General features: G+C 37.4%; 1 protein-coding gene across 2 annotated transcripts in view; it reads left to right on the forward strand.

Annotated features, from left to right (window-relative positions):
* Positions 1-1,293: 1,293 nt before the first annotated feature.
* Positions 1,294-24,777, forward strand: part of wnk4a (WNK lysine deficient protein kinase 4a) — an 86,022-nt gene continuing 62,538 nt past the window's right edge. For both annotated transcript variants that reach the window (XM_020918155.2, XM_055150163.1), the window contains exons 1-2: positions 1,294-1,406; positions 1,585-2,235. In XM_020918155.2, the coding sequence (XP_020773814.2) occupies positions 1,618-2,235 (618 nt within the window). In that variant the 5' untranslated portion in view covers positions 1,294-1,406; positions 1,585-1,617. The remainder of the gene's footprint in view (positions 1,407-1,584; positions 2,236-24,777) is intronic.

The following is a 24,777-nucleotide window of genomic DNA, read 5'->3' on the forward strand; positions in this document are numbered from 1 at the left end:
TTAATCATCAAAACAGTGAAAATGTCAAATGTGGCACATAAATGAGTTTCCCTTCACTAAATAAGCAACAAAACTGTAGCTGTAACCAAAAAAATGTAGTAAAATATACAAAAAAAAAATACTCTTGCCGATATATATCAATACAGCAGCCCACGATATTGATACTGTATCATCACATTAAATGATACGATATGTTGATATTTCAATATTTTTTACACACTCCTAGTCTCCATGGAGTCAAGCAGGTAACGGTACTGGGCCAAGTTACAGGTCAGATCTCTGTGAGAGTGAATGTTCAAAATAAGAAAATTCCCAGTATTTAAGTGACTGCAAGTTACATAATTTTAATGCAATACAGAAGAACATTTCAGGTAAAGCAATAACTTCTCCATGGAGACAAGCAGGTAACAGCCCAAAAAAGTTACACAGTGCACCTTTAACAATGCAGTGATTTCCTTACATTGTCGTTACATTGAGCCTGTAGATCATGTCTATTATATTCGCAGTACGTATAAAGCAAGAAGCATGTAAACTAAACGTGATTGAGACGTGCAGAGAGGCTGCTCTGGTTCACAGCTGTGCAGGATTACTCATAACATGCGCTATTCAGGACGTAACATCTCTCCTGAGAGTCCAACGTGTAGATAAAAACCCTCCAAACAGGTGGGGCTCGCTCAGGGTGGCCTTGAGTGATCGTAAAAGTGTCCGGTTACTCTAATACTGCAGTTGGCTCCCCCTATTGGGCATACTTTGAAACTACACACACTTGTTCAGCATGTGTGTGGATTATCATTCTAACAACATTGTGCTATAAATGCTTTGGATGGACAAGCTGAAATGGGTCAACAAAACATTGCCCACTGGGAGTTAATTTCCCAAGGGACATCTTGCTGTCCTTTGGTTAAGGCACAAACAGGGTCTAAACCTTTAAATCTAATGATGTGAACACGCTGTCCCTGTGCTGCTCCTTTGATCAATACAAGCAAATGTCAAACGGGTCTGTAGTGTGGTCTCTAAAGCACAACTCATTTAGAGACACAAGACTGAACCACAACGCCCCGTGGGAACCAACAGCTGTTAAAACAATAGCAAATATCCCCCTGCTTTTTCTATTGACATTAATTAATAATATCTTTCCACGTGCTGTAATTACTGCCTGTTGGATGCGCGCGCGAATGCTGGGGAGAAGGGGGCGGAGTTTTGGCCGCGCGCAGCCGGGACGCACGGTGCGCGCTGCTTTCCACTGCTCTGTTGTTGATATAGGCAGAGCTGCCCTCCCTCTGGAGGTTATGACTGAGGACTTGTACAAGAGAACAACTCCGATAAACCAAGAGGAAGTATGCTTTAATGTGCTTTTATCTGCGGGGTTTGTCGATGTGAGACGGTCTGAACCACAGCTGTCATGAGTAAGTCCACATATTTAATAACTTAACATTTTTTATCGTCTAGTTCTGGGTATTGTTAAAAGTTATTTCATTTAAATGTAGTTTTTGTTATCTGTCGTGTACGATCTGACATGACATCCTCTCTGCAACTTACTGTCCTTAGTGACCCTAATGCCTCTGTTCTTATGTCCCACTTTAGGCACCAAACTGAAATTATACTGAACCTGCAACAATGTCCAACGCACAGGTTGAGATACCAGGACGCGGATTCCCCGGCCTCCATATGGATATGTCAGAGCCCCGAGTCCCGTCCGTGCTCAGGACGCACGGACTGGGCGCAAGAAGGAACTCTTATGGGCTGCAGAAAATCAGCATGGACCTGGATTCGCCTCTTTACAGCGGCGTTCTTTCCAAAACTTTGTCGTGGTCCGCCGAAAACATCCTGACACTAACAGAGTCCAGGGTAGAGGAAGAGAAGGCCGAGGAAGAGTCACCCCAGTCGCCCTCACCCGTCTCCAGCCCGGGCCCTTGCACCCTCACGCCCCCCACGCAGCCGGACACCACACACCACGAGGCGGACTGGGAGCGCCGGCCCCGGGGGCAGGAGGCCAGCTCGGACTCTGACAGTGAACTGGCCCAGACCAAACAGCAAAAGAACCTCTCCCGGATCCCATTTGATACTCAGTGGGAGCAGGAGGAGAAGGAGGACCTGGAGACCAAAGCCGTGGCGACGTCTCCTGATGGAAGATATCTAAAGTTCAACATAGAGATCGGGCGGGGGTCTTTCAAGAACGTGTACAAAGGACTGGACACGGAGACCACAGTGGAGGTGGCGTGGTGTGAGCTGCAGGTAAGATACAAGCACCACTGCACAAAAATAGCAACAATAACACAAGTATATTAATCAGCTTTTTATAGATGGACCTTTAACACATTCTTATCTCATACACACAACACTTATTGTAACTTTTGTCTTACAAAGTTCAATATTGCTGCTTATCCTGCTAAATATTACCAAAGTACCTAAAGGACTACAACAAGAAAGACAAATTGGACAACCAGACACACTAATGCTTGTTGGATTTCATTATCTAAATTATAATTGACTGATTTAAATGGATTTAGTTTGAATACTCATTTATTAGTCTATGTGTAAAAAAAAGGCTACTTTACAAATGACAATACCATACAAAGATACTGGCATATTTTGCATCAATCTCATTTCAGCTCAACTGTCTCATTCTCCAGTTTCCAAATCCCTTCCTCACTCGCTCGCTCTCTCCCTCTCTCCCTCTTTCTCTCTGTGGTATCCTGATGTCCAAAGGGTTAGTGTGTTCTGTGAAGCGGCTAATCTGCTGTATATATTTCCCTGTTCGACCTTGACTGGGGTTCATGTGCGTTGGTGGTAACCCGGGTCACTCTGTCTGTCAGCAGCCCAAACTACTGTGCTCCGCCATCCAGGCTAATCTCTGTTTTGTGTTAGCACCAGACAAGGCTCTGCAAGGCTTGCTCTGAACATGGACATTTAGAGAGGTTAGATTATATGAATATGGAGTGTGCTGTGGTCAGAACATCATGAAAACCTGACTGAAATTGATTAAAATTTAAGGTGCAGTATGTAACTTTTCTGGTGGGAGGTCTGCCACTTGCTTGTGTTTAGATTGTACTGGAGACAAACATACAGTATCTATGCTGCTTTTTTCAGTACAGGTGTTGTATTCTTACTACGAGCAGACTTACTTCTCCACTCATGTGTGACTTGGTCTTGTCTCCGCTGAGACAGACACATTTAATACCACACTTCAATACCAACATCTCCATGGAGACAGGAAAGTTATATAGTGCATCTTTAAGGATAGACAAAAAAAACCAATTAATTTCTAATCTAGTTTACAGCGGTGGGACCAAGTCTTTGTTTTGCGAGTCTCAAGTAAGTCTCAAGTAATACTCAAGTCTTTGACCTCAAGTCCGAGTCAAGTCCCAAGTCAAATACAGGCAAGTCAAGTCTCGAGTCACTGGCCTCAAGTCCAAGTCAAGTCCCAAGTCACTGACCTTCAAGTCCACGTCGAGTCCCAAGTCTTAGTCCATTTTATCAAGTCAAGTCTCAAGTCCTAAAAATAGTGACTCAAGTCTGACTTGAGTCCAAGTCACAGTTTGCATGTCCCCACCTCTGCTAGTTTGTCTAAGTTTGTATCTTTGTTATCTTTTTCAAAATGCTACAGAATTTTTCATATTTTAGTTTCCAATTTTTATTTCAGTAAGTGTTCTCTTTCTTGACTTTTTATCTCTGGGCTGTATTACAAAATGGTAGAAAAATCTTGGCAAAAGCATGTTTATTTGGAAAAGAAGAACAGAAGTTGGGTACAGATACCAAATCCCTATAGTCTAAACTGCAATCTACACCCACACGAAAATTAGCCAGTCTTTCTTTAACCCATGACTGACCTTTCTTAAAATTTGATATTTTTGGTAGCACTTTTTGTAAACAGCATTTTTCACAGTTCGCTCTTACTTCTGCACTGAAGCTTGTGAAACATTTCCAGACCCTAAGACATGCCTAAGGCCATATGTAGGTGTCACATGTACACAAACATCCTCCCGTCACCGTGTTGATGTTAGAGACAGGCCAGACTGATGGGCAGGGAAAGAGATTTGAAAATATATTTAGCTAGAGAATATTGAATGTTGAATACCTGCTTTAAAATGTATTTTGTAACGTATTCTGATACATGGTCCAATTAGAGTACAGTATTCTGAATATTTTTACAATTAAATTAGTGTAAAAATGCAACATGGGATTAAAAACAGCTTTGTGTTTGTGTCATGATTTTAAAGCATTTCCTGTCACAAAAAATCAGACATGCACTCACCACAAGAGTAGTTTTTTCTGTTTTTCTTATTAATACTAAAACAAATAATGTAACGATATTCAAATCTTTACGATGTACATCTCACAGTACGATATTTATTGTGATATTTTGTGGGGGCTAACAAAATTGTGAATATGCTACTTTTTCCTTTAAAAAGCCTCGACAGACTTTGGTCTGTCATAATCCAAATAATTAAGGTTTAAAAGTGCTTATAACTGTAACTATAGTATAATATAACTATTAATTTATGCAGAGAGACTTGTAATTCGATATATTGCCATGCCCCACGATATTATTATGAGACTTTTGACGATACTTTATCACAATATTTCAGTTATTGTTACATCCCTAGTTAACCCCTTAATGCCGAGTGTCACAAATATGCGACAAAACTGTTGGGATCAAGATATAAGACGAGATAGTGATAATGCTGGTGAGTGTATGTGCAGCACCTTCCTAGGAAGCTTTGGCAAGCACTTATTTCTACTTGTCGTAAGTTTGCAACATACCTGCATTTCAATTTATTTATTTTGCTATAGTCAAATTAATAATCTCAACTTAATTTACCATTTTTTTTATATACAGCTAGATAAATTCAGGGGTTAAGGGGTTAATAATATGCAGGTTGAAACCAAAATTGTGAGATCAAGTACCGCAATGTTTCCTTTTGATTTTAGGAAAGAAACTATTCTGAGTACCACCAATTTTAAAAGTACCTACTAGAATACAGTTACTTAAAATGAGTATTCAGAAGATGTATTCTCTGCACATGTATTCAGTTGCTTCCCAATATTGCAGATGGTTGATCCGTGTCCTATATTGTTATGTTGTGTTGGCGTTAAATAGTCTGAGCTGCAGCTGCCCCTTCACCTGCTTATAGACCCATAGCACACTCAAGGATTTAACTATAAGCCCGTCACCTACTTTTGGCCCTTCGTGTGACACAGGCAGCTTGCATCAGGCTGTAGCAGTAGTACTAGTAGGCTTAGTACGAGCAGTTGTAGTAGTAGATGTTGTTGTTGTAGAAGCAGTAGTAGATGTTGTTGTAAAAGTAGTAATTATAGGCTTTAAGTGCGCTTTAAATTTGCTATTTAACTTTTGGGATGCTGAGTTTCACCTCCTGCTTGTTTCCATGAGGATGTCCTGGCTTTTCCTAGAATGTTCCACTGTGTAGCATTAAACGTATCTATCTTATCTTCATTGACTTCATTATTGAGAAAAATACCTGGAAATCTTGCATTCTTACTGTCAATAGAGTTTTCTCGCTTGGGGTTTGACCTATAGTTTGACTAGGATATTTATTTTTGGACATATCCTGAAACATTCCAGGAGCGAAAGAGTCAGAATGTCCTGTTTCTGTGTGTATTTTTCAGCCATAAAACCACCTGTAATTGAATAAATCTAAGGTAGAGCTGTTTAAAGTCACACTGTGGAACATTACAGGCAGAGCAATGACATATCCATAGAAACAAGCAGACGACGAGCCCCAAACCAAGAAGTTACACAATGCACCTGTAAGTCTGGCTTCTTATTTTAGCACACAGGAAGTCTTTGTGTATCCAGGACAATTTGAGGCATCCAGGGATTACACAAGGTGAGGTGCCCCTGAGGCTGAAGCGAAACGTCGCAGCAGCAAACCGGGACTCAGAATCCACCTGTCAGTCTACACAACGGGGTTCTTGTTTTGGGGGATTGGTGAACATACAAAGACACCATATACACCTCAAGCTATAATATTTTATGTAACAGCTTCCTCTTTGTTGGTGAAGACACATGGTTGATGTTTTAAATTTGCCTGCAAGAATCTCAGTTTTATAAAGACAGAGAAGTGTGATGTGTATAACCTACTAGGGCTCATGTTAAAGGTGCATTGTGTAACTTTTTAAATACCTTTGTTGTTATTGCTTTCTCTGGAGTGTTTCACAGTATGATATTACACCTTTCTATATTCATGAAGACCAAACCAGACCAAGTAGGGATGTAACGATATCCAAATCTCATGATACGATATTTATTGTGATATCTTAGAGAGGTTAATATAATTGTAGATGGGACAATTTTTTTTGCTTTTAAAATACCTTGACAAGGTTTTGGTGTGAATTATTACCATCATAATCCCAAGACTTCAAGTTAAAAACATATTTCTTCATGTTGTCTGCACTGAAATAAATCATGGGATATGTAGTTCCCTATGTTTAAGCTGTTGCTACTATAAAACCATGCATTTAAGCAAAGGAACTTGTAATTCGATATATTGTGATGGTCCACGATATTATTGTGAGACTTTTGACGATACAGTATCACGATATTTTGGTTATTGTTACATCCCTAATACCAAGTTACTGATCAGATCAGTCAAAAGGCAACCTCCCATTTTTCTATGTATTTCTCAGCTATTAAACCATCTGTAATTCGACAAATGTAAGGTATATCTGTTTAATGTCATACTGTGGAACAGTTTAGGCAGAGCAATGACATCTCCATAGAAGCATGAAGGCGATGGAGCTGACATTTTCTGCGATATTTCACTATTTTTAAGAACTAAATGCATGCCAACGGCAGTATTTCTTTGTTAAACCACTACCAGCTCAAACATAATATGAATACATCAGTCTTAGTCATTAACACGAGGGATGTCACAGTAACCGAAATACTGTGATATCACATCATCAAAAGTCTCACAATAATATCATGGACCGTCACAATATATCAAATTACAAGTTATTTTGCTTAAATACATGGTTTTATAGTAGAAACAGCTTATAAACATTGGAAACTACATATCCCATGATTCATTTCAGTGCAGACAACATGAAGAAATATGTTTTTTACTTGAATTCTTGGGATTATGATGGAAATAATTCACACCAAAATCTTGTCAAGGCATTTTAAAAGCAAAAAAGAGTCCTCTCTACAATTATATTAGCCTCTTCAAAATATCGCAGTAAATATCATACCGTGAGATGCATATCGTGAAAATATCGTACTGAGACATTTGGATATTGTTACATCCCTAATTAACACCTCTACAGAACAATGTTGGTGTAGTGTGAATGAATTAGCTCTGCTCTTAACTTACTTTAAACCTGGTTTAATCCTGGTTTAGCCCTGATGCATAACTGGTTTAGTACTAGTTTAGACCGTATTCAGATCTCGTTTAGGTCTGCTTTAAGACTGTTTTATGCGTATTGATTTTGGGACTTTGAGTAGCTGAACACGCAACACATTTACTTAAAGGTGCACTGTGTAACTTTTCTGGTATAAATCCAGCAGCAGGTTGTGTCCCACGCTTAGAAAATATGGACTGTAATGTAATTAAGTGAACCTGTAACAAATCTGACCTGTAAATTGGCTTGGTGCTTGTCTCAATGGAAATAGATAAGTTTAATATTATACTGTGAAAAATTCCAGGCAAAACAAAAATATTTCCATGGTGGTGTACCCTCCACCCGGAAAGTTACTCAGTGCACCTTTAAATTACTATGCGGATAAATAAATCAAAAAGACATTAGCATGCATTTTTTACACTTAATGACCCTGGAGTGTAGACATTATTGCTGTTTCTTTTGTTTCGGTTCCTCGTAGCCTTGTTAAAAAGCAACGCTCTTTCATCTCCTCACTGTAGACATGAGCCAAGGTAATCTCCCTAATCTCCTCTAATAAGCTTAAGTCGGCCATTGTTGATACTGTTAGCGGTGTGATAAGTTAACCTCCCAGAAGCGTATCTCAGTACCGTTTAATACCTCAAACTCACCTTGTCTGCTGGTCAATGGTGGTGGATCAAATACTCAATTTTGTTACTTAAGTAAAAGTACAAATACAGGGGCAAAAAAGCTACTATCACATGAAAAAAAAAATCTACTTAAGTACCTGTTTAAACATGTACTTAAACAATCAACAGTAAAAGTATTCTGCAGACATTATTAGAACAATTAAAAGCTGAAATGTAGTGATTTTGGTATTATGGTAAGAATTTAGCTGATTTCTGATAGATTTCTTATTTTTTGTAGCTGTTTTTGTGCATGTGTATATTTGGTTTGCTCAAAGTTTGGACAGAAACTCAAATTAAATATGACAACAGTAAGTCTCAAACAATAAAGAAAAGTACTTTTTACTTTTCAGTCCAGATCTAAAATGTAGTGGAGTAGAAAGTTCAAATAAATGCACTCAAATGTAGTGAAGTAAAAGTAAAAATGATAAATTAAAGTCAAATACACCTGACATGAGCATTGTACTTTTACTTTTGTAGTTTGTTACTTTCCACTACTGCTGGTCAACCTTTTCTATTACACATAGATTGTCTAAATGAACACAAAGCTCAGTGTTGGTGGTTAAACAGAAAAGCTGTAGCAGTGTTGACAGAGCAGCCTTCAGGTGCGTCATCATTACAAGTCAAGGAGAACAGTCCCAGGTCCTTTAAACATGTATTACCTGAGTTTACCTGGCTCACATCCACAGGAACTACAATCAGCTGTGTAACGATTTATACAGAGGCTGCATCTAGGACTAAAGCAGGACTGAAGCAGGACTAAAGTAGGACTAAAACAGGACTAAACTAGGACTAATTTAGGACTAAAGGAGGACTAAACCAGGACTAAAGCAGGACTAAACTAGGACTAAAGCAGAACTAAACTGGACTAAAACAGGACTAACTAGGACTAAAACAGGACTAAACTAGGACTAATTTAGGACTAAACTAGGAGTAAAACAGGATTAAAGTAGGAATAAAGCAGGACTAACTAGGACTAAACCAGGACTAAAGCAGGACTAAACCAGAACTAAACTAGGACAAAACCAGGACTAAGCCAGGACTAAACTAGGACAAAATCAGGACTAAATTAGGACAAAACCAGGACTAAACCAAGACTAAACCAGGCCTAAACCAGGACTAAACTAGGATAAAACCAGGACTAAGCCAGGACTAAACTAACATTAAAGCAGGAGTAAACCAGGACTAAACTAGGACAAAATCAAGACTAAGCCAAGACTAAATCAAGACTAAACCAGGTCTAAACTAGGACAAAACCAGGACTAAGCCAGGACTAAGATAGGACTAAACCAGGTCTAAATTAGGACTAAACTAGGAGTAAACTAGGAGTAAACCAGGACTAAACAAGATCGAAAGCTCGTCTGTACTAGACCTTAACCAGGACTAAACCATGTCAAAGTCTGCCAACCAAAAATAGTGTTAAAGTTGCACTATGTAACGGTTCTCCATGGAGATGATATGGATTTGTAATGTTCCATAGTATGGCATAAACTTTCTGCATTCTTCTTCATTACATTAATTTCAAACAGTTGAATTTGAATAAATGCAAGACAGATAAGTTTAATGCCATATACTGGGACATTCTAGGCAAATCAATAGCATGGAGACCAGCAGCACTAAAGCTACTCTGTGCACCTTAACTCAGTCTAATTTAAATTGTACAAATGATAAATGACAAATTCTGATGTTGCAAAAATAATTACAGCACTAGATCTAAATTGCGTGAACAAAACCAGTTGTCAGATTTTATTTATGCAATTATTGTGGATGAGTCAGTCCGGTCCAAATGATTTAAAAATAGTTCTAATTGTCCTGTACAATGGAGCTATTATTGCTGTATTGATTCTCTTTGCGTGAACACAGCTCTTATGGGCGGCGGCTTAAACGAGTTTTTGTGACTGCAACAAAAAAGAACAAAGCTCCTTCAATTCCACTTTGACAAGTTAAAGCCAACTTCTTCAGTTTGTGTTTACAACGTATATACAGGCTATAGCAGGTAGTGATACCGTCTTGTTATTCCTGCTTTGTTGTGACTTGGGGCAATTATTAGACTGACAACAACTCTTACCTTAAAGTACCTTTCAATTATAGATGCTTTGAAGTAGACCTGGCACGATAATTATTACTATAGCTATTTTCAATGCTTGATAAATGGGATATTAATTTTTGGGTTCAGTATTTATCGTGAGTACAGTTTCTTTGCACTACTGGGGTATTTTTGGTCATTTTTTGGCTATATGATTAGATTTAAGCTGTAAAAGACTCATTACACATATAAACATACAAAGTACTCAGGTGTTTTAATCTGCTACACTGCAAAAAGCAATATCTAGGTCAGTTAAAATGATTTAAATTAAGAACATTTGACTTGACAAGTAAAACTGTCTACAAGTGGAATACATGTGTTGGATTTAGTTTCTTATTTAAGAGATGCTGTTTTCTTATCTTCAGTATAGCAAGATGTATTTTTATATTTTAACTACAAAAAGTCCTGTTCCATTGGTAGATAATTTAACTTGTGATGTGATATTTACATATGATAAAACTTTTTAATTCAAGTAATCTTAACTTGAATAGATTTTAGTTTTTTCACTGTATGTATTTGTTGCAGCTCATGATGTTTTAATGATATTGCAAGAAAAGTTTTTGTGGTTTCAATCTTCTCTTGAGTTATTGTGTCAGTGTCATAAATTAGTATTATCATTTACCATCTTTACATTTTCTAGCATTATATTGTAGTATATTGTAATTATGACAGGTGTTTTATAGTGTTTTAAATTATGTATGTTAATTTCCTAATAGTATTTCCGCAAGTTGCTACTTACTCATTAGCATAACTCTATTTCATAATAGGGATGTAACAATAATCAAAATATCTTGATATTACATCGTCAAAAGTCTCACAATAATACTGTGGATTGCCAAAATATATCGAATTACAAGTTCCTTTGCTTAAATACATGGTTTTACAGTAGCAACATCTTATAAACTGGAACTACATATCCCATGATTCATTTCAGCGCAGACAACATGGAGTTATATGTTTTTTACTTGAATTCTTGGGATTTTGACAGTAATAATTAGGGCCAGACCGATATGGATTTTGTTTGCGGCCAATATGATACTGATAAAATGGGAGTTAGAGGTGCCAGTAGCTGATATAATTGCCGATATATTTAGTGATGTAACAATTGACTGTAAATCTTCAGTTGATTATAAAACATAGGTCTGGCTCTACTAGATTTTAAATTAGGTTTGTTTAGGTTACATTTATTGTTATTCTGCCTCTTACAGTCATATTTAAAGACAGTAGGTCACCCTAATGGCATTTTTGCATCACGTTCTAGCCAGTAAAGAAAGTAAGTAAACTACCGCTATTATCCTTTAGCAGTAAATGTGTGCGCGCTGTTGTGATTAATTATATGTGTAAATGTCGATCATTCACGCCTCTATTCACAGGTCATCTACATATCAATGCAGGTACAGTAAAGTGTAAACAGCCACTGTAGTCACTTTACACTAGGCCAATGTAAGAGAAAACAGGAGTGGTAGCTCAGTGCTAACCAGTGAGAAAGAGCGAAAAGTAGCTCCAAAACACATTTGTAACACTCACCACTCACACAGGCTCCTCTCAGATCACAAGTCTTCACAAATAGGCATAAGTGCTCTTTTAATCCTGACTCAAAATGATCGTGCGTAAAAAATATAATCCAACAAGCTGACAGCAGCTGCGTGTGTCCTCTGTCTATGGGACAGTCTGCTCTTCTCTGCATTCGTACTTTGATAAAAACAAGCAGTAAGTTTGTTGTTGGCCAAAACTGCGCTGAAATGTATAGTCAGTATCGTGGATCAGACATAAGAGCATTTAAAAGCCGTTCCGTAGTGTTGTGCCCATGGATCTATGGCTGCGCACGGGTGTAAACCTCAGGGGCAGTATGGTGTCACAGACATAGACAAATTACTCCTCTGATAAATGCTGATGCGGCACCACATATTAGGACATTTATCTTTCTGTAAATTGGATTAAATGGACATAATATAGAGAGTCTAAGCTTCATAACAAGGTACAACATGGCCACGTGGACTATCAGCCCATATCAGCAAGATTTAGGCCGATAGCCGATATGTCTCCAAGTGCCCATATCAGCCGATAATATCAGCCAACCGATATATCGGTCAGGCCCTAGTAATAATTCACACCAAATTCTTTTAAAAAAAGCAAAAAAGTGTCCTATCTACAATTATATTACCCCCTCAAAATATCGCAATAAATATCGCACCATGAGATGCATTTCATGATAATATCGGACAGAGAGATTTGGATATCATTACATCTATATTTCCTAATCATCATAATAATAAGTTACCCGAGCGGTTTTAGGTCAAATGTAGGTCAACTGCAGTTTACAAATTTATATGGAGATAATGAAGTGTATATTAAAGGTGCACTGTGTAACTTTTTCGATCTGGCTACATCACCTTCTTGTTTCTATAGATACAGTATGTCATTACTCTTCCTGAAATTTTCCGTGGTATGACTTTAAACAGCTCTATACTATTATATTCTAACTCTGGGTGGGGTTGCCTCTCCACAGATCTGATCTGTACCCTGGTCTGGTTTGACTTCCATGAAGATAGAAAGGTTTAATGCCACACTGTGAAACATACCAGATAAAGCAATAACATGTCTATCAAGAAAAGCATTTCTCTTCATCAGAAAAGATAAACAATGCATCTTTACTTAAAAATACCTGATTTGATATAAGTAATATCGATGTAATAAGTTGAGTCATACAACTTAAAGAAATTAGAGAGTGTTGCCATGGTGATGTGCAGGTCATGATGCTGATGCCACATTTTGTTTTGACTCAGTGAATAATACATGAGTGATCCAGTGAACTCCACATATGATCTCAAATTCAGTTCATTAGATTAAACAGAAAGAGAAACTAAAAGTGTACACATACTTCTGACTCATGATTATTAGGTCCTTATGTTCTGCAACTTAAACGTACAATCTATTCTTTTAGTTCTGTAATACTAATTTATAAATTATTTTATTTTATTTTACATTTTCTTTATTGTCTTATTGCCTTTACTGTGGTTCCACACTTGTCCTGGTTTTAGCCCAGTTAAGTCCTGATGTAGACTTGGTTTGGTCCAGTTCTAGTCCCAGTTTAGTCCCAGTTTGATTATAGAACATGTGCACATTCTTAATCTATCTCTGTATTTTATTCGTATTTTCAGTATTATTTTGCATATGTTTTCATGGTTGTTCTATTTGCCTTTGACTGTTTTTTCTATTGTTTTGATTGTATAATTTAGTGTGACCAAGTGAATTCCCCTGTGGATCAATATATTGATTGTACAATGGATTTTACAACTTAAACAAAACATTTTAGCAACACAATACAATTATCTAACAGCACTGAATCTCTTTTGTCCTTGTGGTCTGACTAACAAAGACAAAGACACCGCTGCAGTCCTCCCAAGGGAAGTGTGACCAACATTGTTCTATATTTTTATACAGTTATCTAAGCTTGTGCAGCATGTGATTCTGCACTGACCTGGACTCTCACTGCAGTGTACTGCTACGATCTATGGTTAAGAGGAACAGTTGTCACTAGAGATGGAACTAGGACTAAAACAAGACCAAACCAGACCTAAACCAGGACTACAGATAAACCAGAAGACCTGTTTTAGGTTTTAGGTTAATTTTATGTATCATACCACATAATATTATTGTAGTATTGTATATGTTAGTGCATATCTCACCAAGACTTAAACCTGACTTAAACCAGGACTAATTGGTACTTACTGGTAGCAGCTCGGACTAAACCAGGATTAGCCCACTAAAACTGGACTGGACCAGAATTTTATCCTGAATTACATTAAACCAGGACTAACAAAGGACTAAAACCGGACCAGACCAGGATTCAAGCAGAACTAAAGTAGGTCTTAACCATTATTGAAGAAACTGGGACTAAATCAAGATTATAATCCAGGACTAAAGCGAGAATAAAGCAGGATTTAACCAGGACTAAAACAGAACTAAACCAAGATTAAACCAAATCTAGTCCCATCGCAGGTGACTGCTGCTTAGCAACCACTCCCCACATGGCACAAAGTTGGCTCAGATGCCATTCAGGGACCTCACCCGCTTTCAGAGACACATAGAAGCACTAAATAATGGATGACCTGTTGTTTATCCTGCCTTTACTTTCATTCATGAACTCAATGAGTTTTGTAGTGAGGCCAGAGTAAGCCCTGCACACCACTTAATCTCCACTTTATACTCCCTTTATTATTTGTGTACACTACGTTCAATCTAATGTTCATAAAATCCCTTTTTAGTTTAATCAACCATAAATGCCACTGGGCAACGGTGCACTTTATGTGACAAAGATATTTTACTCAGACAATAAAATTAAATGTATTTTACAAACGGTTTCAGAGTATTACATCAAATTACACATTGAAAAAACTTTTGTTTAAAAATATCTTGTTTTAAAATAGGTTATATGAGTATGAATATAAGTTGGTAGTAGTAGTAGTAGTAGTAGTAGTAGTAGTAGTAGTAGTAGTAGTAGTAGTAGTAGTAGTAGTAGTAATGGTAGTGGTGGTACTTTTCCCTCTCCCTACTGGTATTAAGTGCACTCAGCCTTATATCCTTTTAGTTACTCCCTCCTGTGTCCTAGTTGCTTAATATATGATGGGACCTTTACACTGCAAAAAGCAATATCCAGGTAAAATGACTTAAATTAAGAATATTTTACTTTATATATGAGTAGACTGAACCTGACAAGTAAAATTATCTACAAAAGTGTGTGTTTTCTTAATTCAAGCAACATTAGATTTAGTTTTTTATTTTATGTGCAAAGAGTTGCTATTCTTATCTTCAGTGTAGCAAGATGTATTTTCACAATTTAAGTACAAAAAGTCTTGTTCCATTGATACATACTTTTCCTTGTGAAGTGAATTTACTCAAATCATGATAAAACTTTCTTAATTAAAGTCATTTTAACTTAGATTTCACTTTTTGCAGTGTCTCTGTAATGTAAAACAGTGGCGTGTGTCTTTAACAATTTGCTTGAAATTTAACAGGTTAATCCTTCTTTTCCAAACACATGATATGGATTCAGGGCACTTTGTGAAGCATTTGTAGATAAACTTTAACTGTGGTGTCAAACCCAAACAGTACATATTATTGCAGTGAGTTATCTGCTGGTGTATCTTTACTGTATCTTAGACAAATTTGCTTTGTATTTTCACAATATGAGGGCAATCTGATGTTAAACGTTTACACTTTTTGCTGGACCACCCTCGGCTGTAATGGATATAGAGTAAAATATCTTTTAATCTGCATTGAACTAAAGTGAAGAATTAACACAAGGCACTGCTGATACACAAATCCAAACTAATAATGATTTACAGAAAACTTTCTTTGGCTTTTGGCTTCATTATGTAACATTCCTGGTGGAGGATTTGCCAACTGCTTGTTTCCATGGAGAATGTTTTGTTACACAGCAAGACATGAAATTTAAACTGTCTTGCGTTCATTCAATTCTTACAGGTGTTTTTATTGCTCAAAAATTACTTTAAAAAGCTTGTGTTCTTTCTTGCTGAGAGTGGAGGTCACCTCTCCACAGAGATCTGACCTGTAACTTGGCGTCACTTGCCTCTTATATAGTTATACAGGTGGAATTATGACGCAGTTTGAAGTGTAAAAAGTCACTTAGGGACCACATGAACAAGGACGTGGTTTGTGCTGGCTCAGAGTTACGTCATTTCTGTCGGAGTCATTAGCACGATCAAAGTGGGCTCTAGGGTAAATGAGCTAGGAGCCAAATCATTTTAATCCCTATTTAACAGCAATTAATTCAAATGGTATTAATAACAGCTGCTACAAAGCATAACACCCCTGCTCTCTTTATGTTTGGTAGCTTGAAAAGTCTCCTGGACTCTTGTCTCATCTGATACTGCTCATTTGGCCGAGCATAGACTTGGTGCTGTGCCAGTGCAATCCAATCCAGTGGGAGTAATCTGTAGTTACTTGCAGTAGCCACGCACAAGGTGACCATCCACATCTAGAAAACACATATTATGTCATGAAAACATACGTATGTCACTTAAAGGTCCACTGTAACTTCCATGTTTGTCACCATGGAGATATTATTTCTTTACCTGGAATGTTCCACAGTATGACATTAACCTTATCTAACTCCATGGACTTAAGCAGGTGACACCACCAGGCCAAGTTACAGGTCAGATTTATGGAAAGGCAACCTCGCTCATGGTAGGAATGCATGTTTTTCAAGGAATGCCAAAATGCAAGCAATAAAAACACCAGTAATTGAATAAATAAATGAATGACAAAATAAATACTCTGCAATTCTGTGCTTGGCAATAACAGCTCCATGGAGACAAGCAGGTGGCAAATCACCAACCAGAATACCTGTGTAACTTGAAAGGTGGATGGTCCGGTATCTGCTTGTCTCCAAATGTTATTTATTTTCCTGGAATATTCAACAGTAGGGCATTAAACATATCTCTGTTGTTCAATTACAGGTGTTTTATAGCTCAAAAATACCTTAAAAACTTGCATCATGTGCAGGCTTGCTTCTCCATAGATCTGACCTTTAACCTGTCTCCGTTGTGATTACCAAATTTATTCCCATACTGTAGAATAATCAAGGCAAACAGTAATATCTCCATGGAGACAAACAGGTCATCTTTAATTAGTATAAACCAGCCTTTCTATCATCTTAGCACATAACCTTCCCTCGTGTGAGAAGCCTTTAGTTGGATCGCTCCAGCTCACTCTGCCCTATCACTTTCAATAAATGCCAACACAACCACACTGTAATTTCTTCTACTGGGCTTGCACTTCTGCCAATTTCACTTTATCAGATCCAGCCAAGGGGCAAGGAGGAGACATGAGCAAGCCCACATTGATACCGTGCGTTTCCTCACGCCACACTGACGTTAACATGTTCGCTTGGCAGTATTAGCTGTACCTGATTTTCAAAGAGAGACCACTGGAAACTATGTCACCTATAAAATGTGTTTGGTACAAAATGTGCTCTAATTTAATGATAGTTTGGCGAGATACTGCCTGTTTAGTTCATACAGTCTGCTCCCAGCTCTTCAGTCAAGATAGCAGCTTCTTATTAGCCTCCACTGATAATTGTGTCTTTTTTTAGGTGCACGGATAAGTCACAGCTACACAGTGGACCTCTGTGCCCAGTGCCCAGGGATTTAAAACATCTTAAACACTAAAAATAGACAGCAATCATCCAACTTAGTTTTCAATGGCTAACTATAGACGCACTTGGTTTGTACAAAACTAGAGTGCGAAAACAAACACATACATTTGAAACCCTTTTTTAAAAATATAATATCTCTTGTGTTTATCCCCATATGGCCGTTCCCCGTGCATTAAGTACTGGGGCATTTGTGCTCAACCACACTGTCATAATAAAAGAAGGCTAAGTGCATTTATGTGTCTGTGTGTGTGTTGGGACTAAACTCTGTACACACTCTCACTTTATGGGACCTGCCTTGAGATAGACCATATATCATTTGGCTGATATTTGCTCTTTTTAATGAATGGGTTATTGGTCTTTATATCTCCAGCACAGGTCGATGTTTAGTTCTGGCTGACCTGCTGCCTAATGAATACACATTATGCTTCATTGGAACTCTGTAGTGCAAAGAGATAACTACAAAACATGACTAAACTGCTCTCTTATTGGTTTATGATGAAATAAAAGGCTATGAGTGAGTTTGTAGTTATTTAAATGACAAAATATGCAAAAATGACCAAAGTCTGACCTACATATCGACCCAGAAGTATTAGTAGAGGTTATTGATCATCAGTTTGTCTCCAGTCTAAACAATTGGCACTAGCATTGGCCATGACCATACCATATCGATGGATCTCTAGATGTCATCCCCACAAGTCTGCTTTTCATCACTTTATCATTAGACGTGGTGTGAAGATACAGGGGTTAAACTAGGTTAAGGTTGGGGTTTAGATTAATGTTCCAGGAAATGAATAAATCAATGTAATGCAATGTAAAGCATGGAAACCCTGGAGGGTACATTACGTGACTGTTATATAAAGGTAGATTTAGACTGAGTGGTCGAAAATATTTGTAGACTGTTCTAAACGATAACAAGTAAACTTTTAATAGAACATGTTTTATACAAACAACACACACGCGTAGAAGCTTACATAAAAGTAGATTAGGTTATCTACTTCTGTTTGAGTTGCCTTTCTTGAGTTTTTGCTGTATCTTTAGAATAGTCTATTTGTTTTCTTTTCTTTTAACAGAATAGAATATATTGTTCAAAGCTCCAATAGTAGAAAACAGATACTTCATAAAACATACAGACAACAACAATGCTATGTGTGAAAAACGCTTTATAAAGTTTGATTGAGTGATTGAAAATAGTTTTTAGACTTGACTGAGAAAAAAAGAGATAGAAACTCTAAAATATGAGTAGTAAAGTAAAGTTTAATGTTTACCACAAACTTGCATGAGCGTTGTTCAAGTATGCCAGATAACTTAACTCAGCTCAACTTTATTTCTAGAGCATTAAAAACAACACAGTCGACCAGAGTGCTGTACACAAACAGATAACAAACAGTGACTTAACTAGATGGATGTTTGAGTTTCCTTTCCTTTAATTTTGTTGTATCTTTTGTCTAGGCTCCTGTTATTATTTAAATTAAAATAAAATAAAAAAACATCATAGCTTGTGTTGTCCATAGTCCACAGCTTCTTGTAGACAAACAGATAATTCATAAAAGTGGCCGACAGAACTATCACGTTACTAATTCCCGTCTTCCACATGCCCATTCTATTCAGTCATGACTTAAGTCCCAGGGCAGGTATATTATTTTTATTTGAGCACTTTTACCCACTACTACACCTTTGATTCCAGTACTCTACATCCAATATCTTCCCGTAAGTATTAATTAAAGCCTCAAATTTTATGAAACAAGTTCTTTCAAATGTCACACTTTGAAAACCATGTTGCCAGGTCGACTCCTTAAACCTCAACTCAATATCCGCTTTGTTATTAGTTCTTAAAAAATGACTTTACTTTTCAACTGTGTTTGTATCACCTGGAAAACATGTGGTCATCTGCCGCGCGGACTCCCCAGAGGCCTTTTCTAAACAAACTTCTGCATTTAAAAGCTGCCATGTTGGTCAAGGAGAATGTATAGTGTATGGGGTAAGCTCTGGTCACTTGTGTGGAGGTGGAGGTGTCAGTCGTGAAAACGTGAGTGGATGAATTGACCATTAGTGTACAGTAAAGACTTGTTTGGGGTCATTTGGCCCACATGATTCATCAACAAACACCCTAATGTGTTTTCTAAGTCAACAAATAACGAAAATATCGGTTTGGTCCAGATCTATTAATCTTCCAACCTTCTAACTGACTATAATGTGTTTCATTCATAAAACCTTCTATATAGTGGCATTATAATGGCAAGATTTGATTTGTGATTTGGAAATTATGATATCATTATATTTGACAGTATTTGCATTTAGATAAGAAGTTGAAGGAGCACTACGTCATTTTTCTAGTGGAGTTTCGCCTCCTGCTTGCTGTTGTTACAGAATATTACACGGTATGGCATTACATTTTATCGGTCATTGCAAATCAAAGGTAGATTAAAGAACATGTGTCTTTGCCCTTGGCCTGTGGTGTCTCCTGCTTGTTTCAACGGAGATAGAAAAGTTTTATGTCATACTCTGTAACATTCCAATCAAAACAGTATCATCTCCATGGAGACAAGCAGGTGGCCACCAGAAAGTTACAGAGTGCACCTTTAAGGATGTGTTACTCTTTAGATTGAATCAACAATATATATTTTTCTTTTTACTACCATTTTTCAAATTATGAAAGTGTAATTTATTGTCATGTCAAGATAATAATATAATTTAAGGATACTAATATAATATTTAATATAAGTTCAGAAAAATCTTAGCAAATCTCCAGTTTAAAGGTGCATTGTGTAACTTTTCAGGTAGAGTGTCTGTCAAATGCTTTTCCTCATGGAGATGTTATTGCTTTGTCTGGAATCTTACAGGCATGACATTTAATCTTTTCTATCCTCATGGGGACCAAACCGCACCAAGTTACAGGTCAGATCTGTGGAGAGGCAACCTCCCTCACAGTCAGAATGCCTGCTGTCTAGATAGTTTTACGCAATAGAAACACCTGTAATTGAGTAAATGTTAGGTAGAGCTGTTTAATGTCATACTCTGGAACATTTAGAGAAATGACATCTCCATAGAAACAAGCTGACTGACCCCCAGCCAAAAAGTTACATAGTGCACTTTTAAGATAATACTATCACCACTGCCGGTTTCGGGACTAAATGTACTGGACAGGTGTACCTAATAAAGTGGCCTGTGACTGAGTGTTTTACATTGACAGACTCACGTGTGAAGAGCCGACCATAAATCTGGAGTCGTTAGCGTTCTGTGACATAAGCGGGGCTTGCATAACGCGCACTTCATTAAACTGCGTCCGGTCATGCACACTCACGGTACTCAATATGGCATCCTGGTTTGTCACTGTAACACTATGCCCCTGCTGCTGCCTCTAGTCCTTTAAAGACCTGATGTAATGTAACGAGCTATGCTTATGTGCATTTAACTTTGTGGTCGAGGTAAGATGTCACTTCTGTATTCTTAGAGCACACATATTACACTATTTTCTGATCTATCTATGTTACAATGTTGTTTCCTCATCACAAACAGACCTGGAGTTGTGTTTTGTTTCATTCACGCATGTTTAACTCACAAATCTTGTATATTTAGGCTGAGTTCTTCTTGTGTTTTTAAACTCCAAACACCTTCACTAGAATCTCATGATTAATTTCAGTCCTCAAATTGACAATTTACTGAACTAAAGGTAAAAGTAGGCAGCTTTTAACTTGAAAATTACCACTACAGTGACATCACAAGTGGGACAGAGCACTATAATACTATTAATATATTGATGTTTTAGTCATTTTATAAAAGATGTTTCCTTTATAATTCGCCATGGTGAGCCTGTTATATCAGAGCTGGTCCAAACTCCTTGAGGAAATGAAAGTACGGTATATCTGTTTGGATCTCGGTGCCAGACCTCAGGGGCATAACAATCTCAAATAAATCTGCAGTAACATGTCCACTAGCCCTCCTCCAAACTTTATATTAATTTCCAATCCAGGTGTCTCGGGTCTTAACCTTATCTGGACAGTGTTGTTATTGTAAACTCCAAATCTACCTAAGCAACCTCGATATGACCTATCCGTTAGAGTCGACGGATATACTTACCAAAACAAACCTTAATTCCAACTGTATTGCTTCCTGTGTTTGCTGTGAAATTTAAGGAATTCAACTTTGGTTACTTGTACTGTTGTGTGTTGCTAGGTTGAAAACATACACCTACACACTATTAGTTATAGGACAAAGTGTTCCTGGCTTTTTTTGTAGTCGTTCTTTCCGTTGCAGGTTGTGAATGACAAAACCAGCCTGGTGACACGAAGGTGAGCTAAAGTAAACCATAAAAGCAAGTATGCGCAAATACTGTTCGATACAAGCCTGGCTCGAGATAGTTTAACTGTTGGAGGATTGGCGCCAGTATCCACCTCAATGGGACCTATAAAAAGGATATTTCTTTGTCTTGATCTTGTTGGAGCTTGTTATGTTTAACTGTGGCAATAAATGTTAATTATTAGCATCCATTAACATTAATAAGGCTATTTGCAGGTTAAAGACCATCATCAAATTTTACAAACATTTATTATTCTGCATTTTATATTCAAGATAAATTGTCTTCTTAGAAATTTGTGTTTTCTAATTATTACCTACTGTTTGGATTTATAGTATTTGTGGTAGATATTGTTCATATTTTAACGTAAGACAAGTTTTAAAATACAAGATGCAGCATTGAGTTCTGAAATGGGATCTCTCCATCTATCCCAGGGGTGTCAAACTCAAATTGACAGAGGCCAAAATAAAAAATTGGGACTAAGTCGTGGGCCAAACTAAATATTTATGTTATATGTGTATATGTTATATACATTTTATTTATATTTATTAATATTTATATTATGGGGCGGCAGTAGCTCAGTTGGTAGACTAGCATTCGCCCACTGATCTGAAGGTTGGCGGTTTGAATCCAGCTCTCGACATAAGACATCATAGGTTGAGCAGTCAGACCACTGACCCACAGGTTGGCTGGTGTGACTCCAGCTCCCACAGATGAATGCTGCCGTTGTGTCCTTGGGCAAGACACTTAACACACCTTGCCCACAGTGTCTGCGTACACTGGTGTGTGAATGTGTGTGTGAATGGGTGAGTGGTTCCTTGTTGTAAAGCGCTTTGAGTGCCTTGAAGGTGGAAAAGCGCTATAGAAAAATGTGACCATTTACCATTTATTGAAAAATTTCAACAACATCTGCATGTTTTGTCTTCTTTTCGATATATGTAATGTTAAACCTTTTCTTATTAAAATAAATGTTTAATAATAGTTTTGATTAAACATTAAATCTAGAACAAGCAGAATATAAAATAAGAACAACATTTTAAATAAATAATGTCTCCATGATCTCACAGGCCAAATATGATTATAGCGCAGGCCAAATTTGAGTTTGACATGTCTGATTTATATCATTAATGCACAACATTTCATCCAAAACACAAGGTAAGGTGATGATTTAAACTTTGATTTTGGAAAATAAAGGTGTTTTGACAAATAATGTTAATGTTTGAAGTTTAGACCTAGTTTAGTTCTCTTATAGCTCTGTAGTAGATCTCGTGCTACTCTGAAAACCAAATATTTTCATTTCTGATTGATTGATATTTTAAGATCCGGATTTTCAATGTCACCTTTTCAGTGTCAGTCACCTTAGCAGCATAACAACGCTACATATGAAAGTTTCATTTCAGGTTTCACTGTCCGATAAGCCCTACATAACTAGGCTAGTATTATCTATAAATACACCAGCATTGTACGATGAACCACAGAGACAGACAGGGGCTATTTTTGGAGTAGATTACAGGAGATGACAGCACATTGTGTTATGGACATGCAGCAGTTTTAGGAAGAGGTACTGGGATCAAGTTTGGACTCCTCTCTGTCTCTATCAACAGTTCTTATGTGTGTATACTGTAATACAAGCTCTGAATACTCCTTCAGTTCAAATTACATTAAACTTTTTTTAATAGTATTGTTAGTATGAAGTATTGCTCACATATTGCTTTCATTAATTACAAAAATTACTGGATTTCTATAATAATAATAATACATCGGACTTATATAGTGCTTTTTTGGACACTCAGAGACGCTTTACAAACAAATAAAAGTGACACTGTAGAAAACGGGGGAATCATGTGGGGAATGCCAGACTGAACATGTGAGTTTTTAGAAGTGATTTGAAGTGCTGCAGTCAGTCCGAGTTCCTGATGGATTGTGAGAGTGAGTTCCAGAGGGAGAGGGCGGCGGCGGCGAAGGCTCGGTTCTGATTCGGTTCAGTTCTGATTGAATTTGGGCAAAGCTGTACCAGATTTTCTCTGTATTAAAGTTCCCTCAGTACAGACATATTGTATGAGCAGCTCTTAGAGTAGACCGATCTGTGCAACTATTTATAAAGTGTTTTATCGCAAACCAGGAAGTGTGCTGTTAGCATACTAGTAGTTGATAGCATTACTGTCAAGAGAAAACTAGCTTGAAGAGTAAGTTTGAACTGCTGCAAATCACTTAAAATGAATCTGGTGTAAATTGAATGCCTTTAAAAACATGATTTGAAAACAGTATTTATAAATTTTAATGAGTCTGTCTATAAGCGACTGTTTTTTGTCAGTTTCAAGTAACTGTGATTTCAAATAATTGTCTTTTTCCCCATTACCGAGCAGCATAAAATATAGACTACTACTACCTCATCTTCCACCACTTGGCTGTTCTTTACATTTAATCCGGTTTAAAAGCTTTGAGACGTCCCTGTGGCCCTTTCTGACGCCAATATGCATGACAAAACACACACAGGCTGTTAAGTGTGCTGTGCCAATGTGTAACAAACTTGTAATTTTCATAATGGTCCCTTGGGTGGCACCTCTAAATATACATTGTTTATTTATGGAGGTTTAAAGATCTCATGTGACCTATTCATTTAACTGTAGTGCAGTTTATTACTTTTTACATATGGCAACACAAGCTGGTAAACTATAAAAGTTAATATATGAGAATGAATGTTGGAAAGCTCTTATTCACACGATACTATTGATACTTTGCCATGACATCACACTGGGGGGGTTCTATATGTATGTCTATGGTGGAATGTTCATCAGTTTCCGTAGTGGCACAGTACATGCATGCCGAATTTCAGACTCAAAGCAAAATTCCGATCCCTCGCTCAACCTTGGTTAGGAATTTAAAAAGTCAACGCCAAAGTGAAAGGCACCAGCTGTTCACCAAGAAACACTTTCCGCTGCAAAGAGACCAAGACGTGATGTTGCTGTAAAGCCACAAGAACAAGAAAAATCAGACTGCTTGTCTTCTGTACCTCTTGTTTTTGCTTTGTTAGTGCGCCACATACAAAACGTTTGCTGCAAACTCAGGATGATTTCCAAAGTTTACCTTTTTGGTCCTTCCTGTGTATCAATCCTGCCCATCACCATCTTTCAGTATTTTTCAATTCTGTTGGGAAGGGAAACAGTTTGAACGGAGGTTTGCTGTCACACAG

Source organism: Boleophthalmus pectinirostris, unplaced genomic scaffold (genome assembly GCF_026225935.1).
Source record: "Boleophthalmus pectinirostris isolate CB_2022bp ecotype Guang Dong unplaced genomic scaffold, ASM2622593v1 HiC_scaffold_14, whole genome shotgun sequence".
Lineage (NCBI taxonomy): Eukaryota > Metazoa > Chordata > Actinopteri > Gobiiformes > Gobiidae > Boleophthalmus > Boleophthalmus pectinirostris.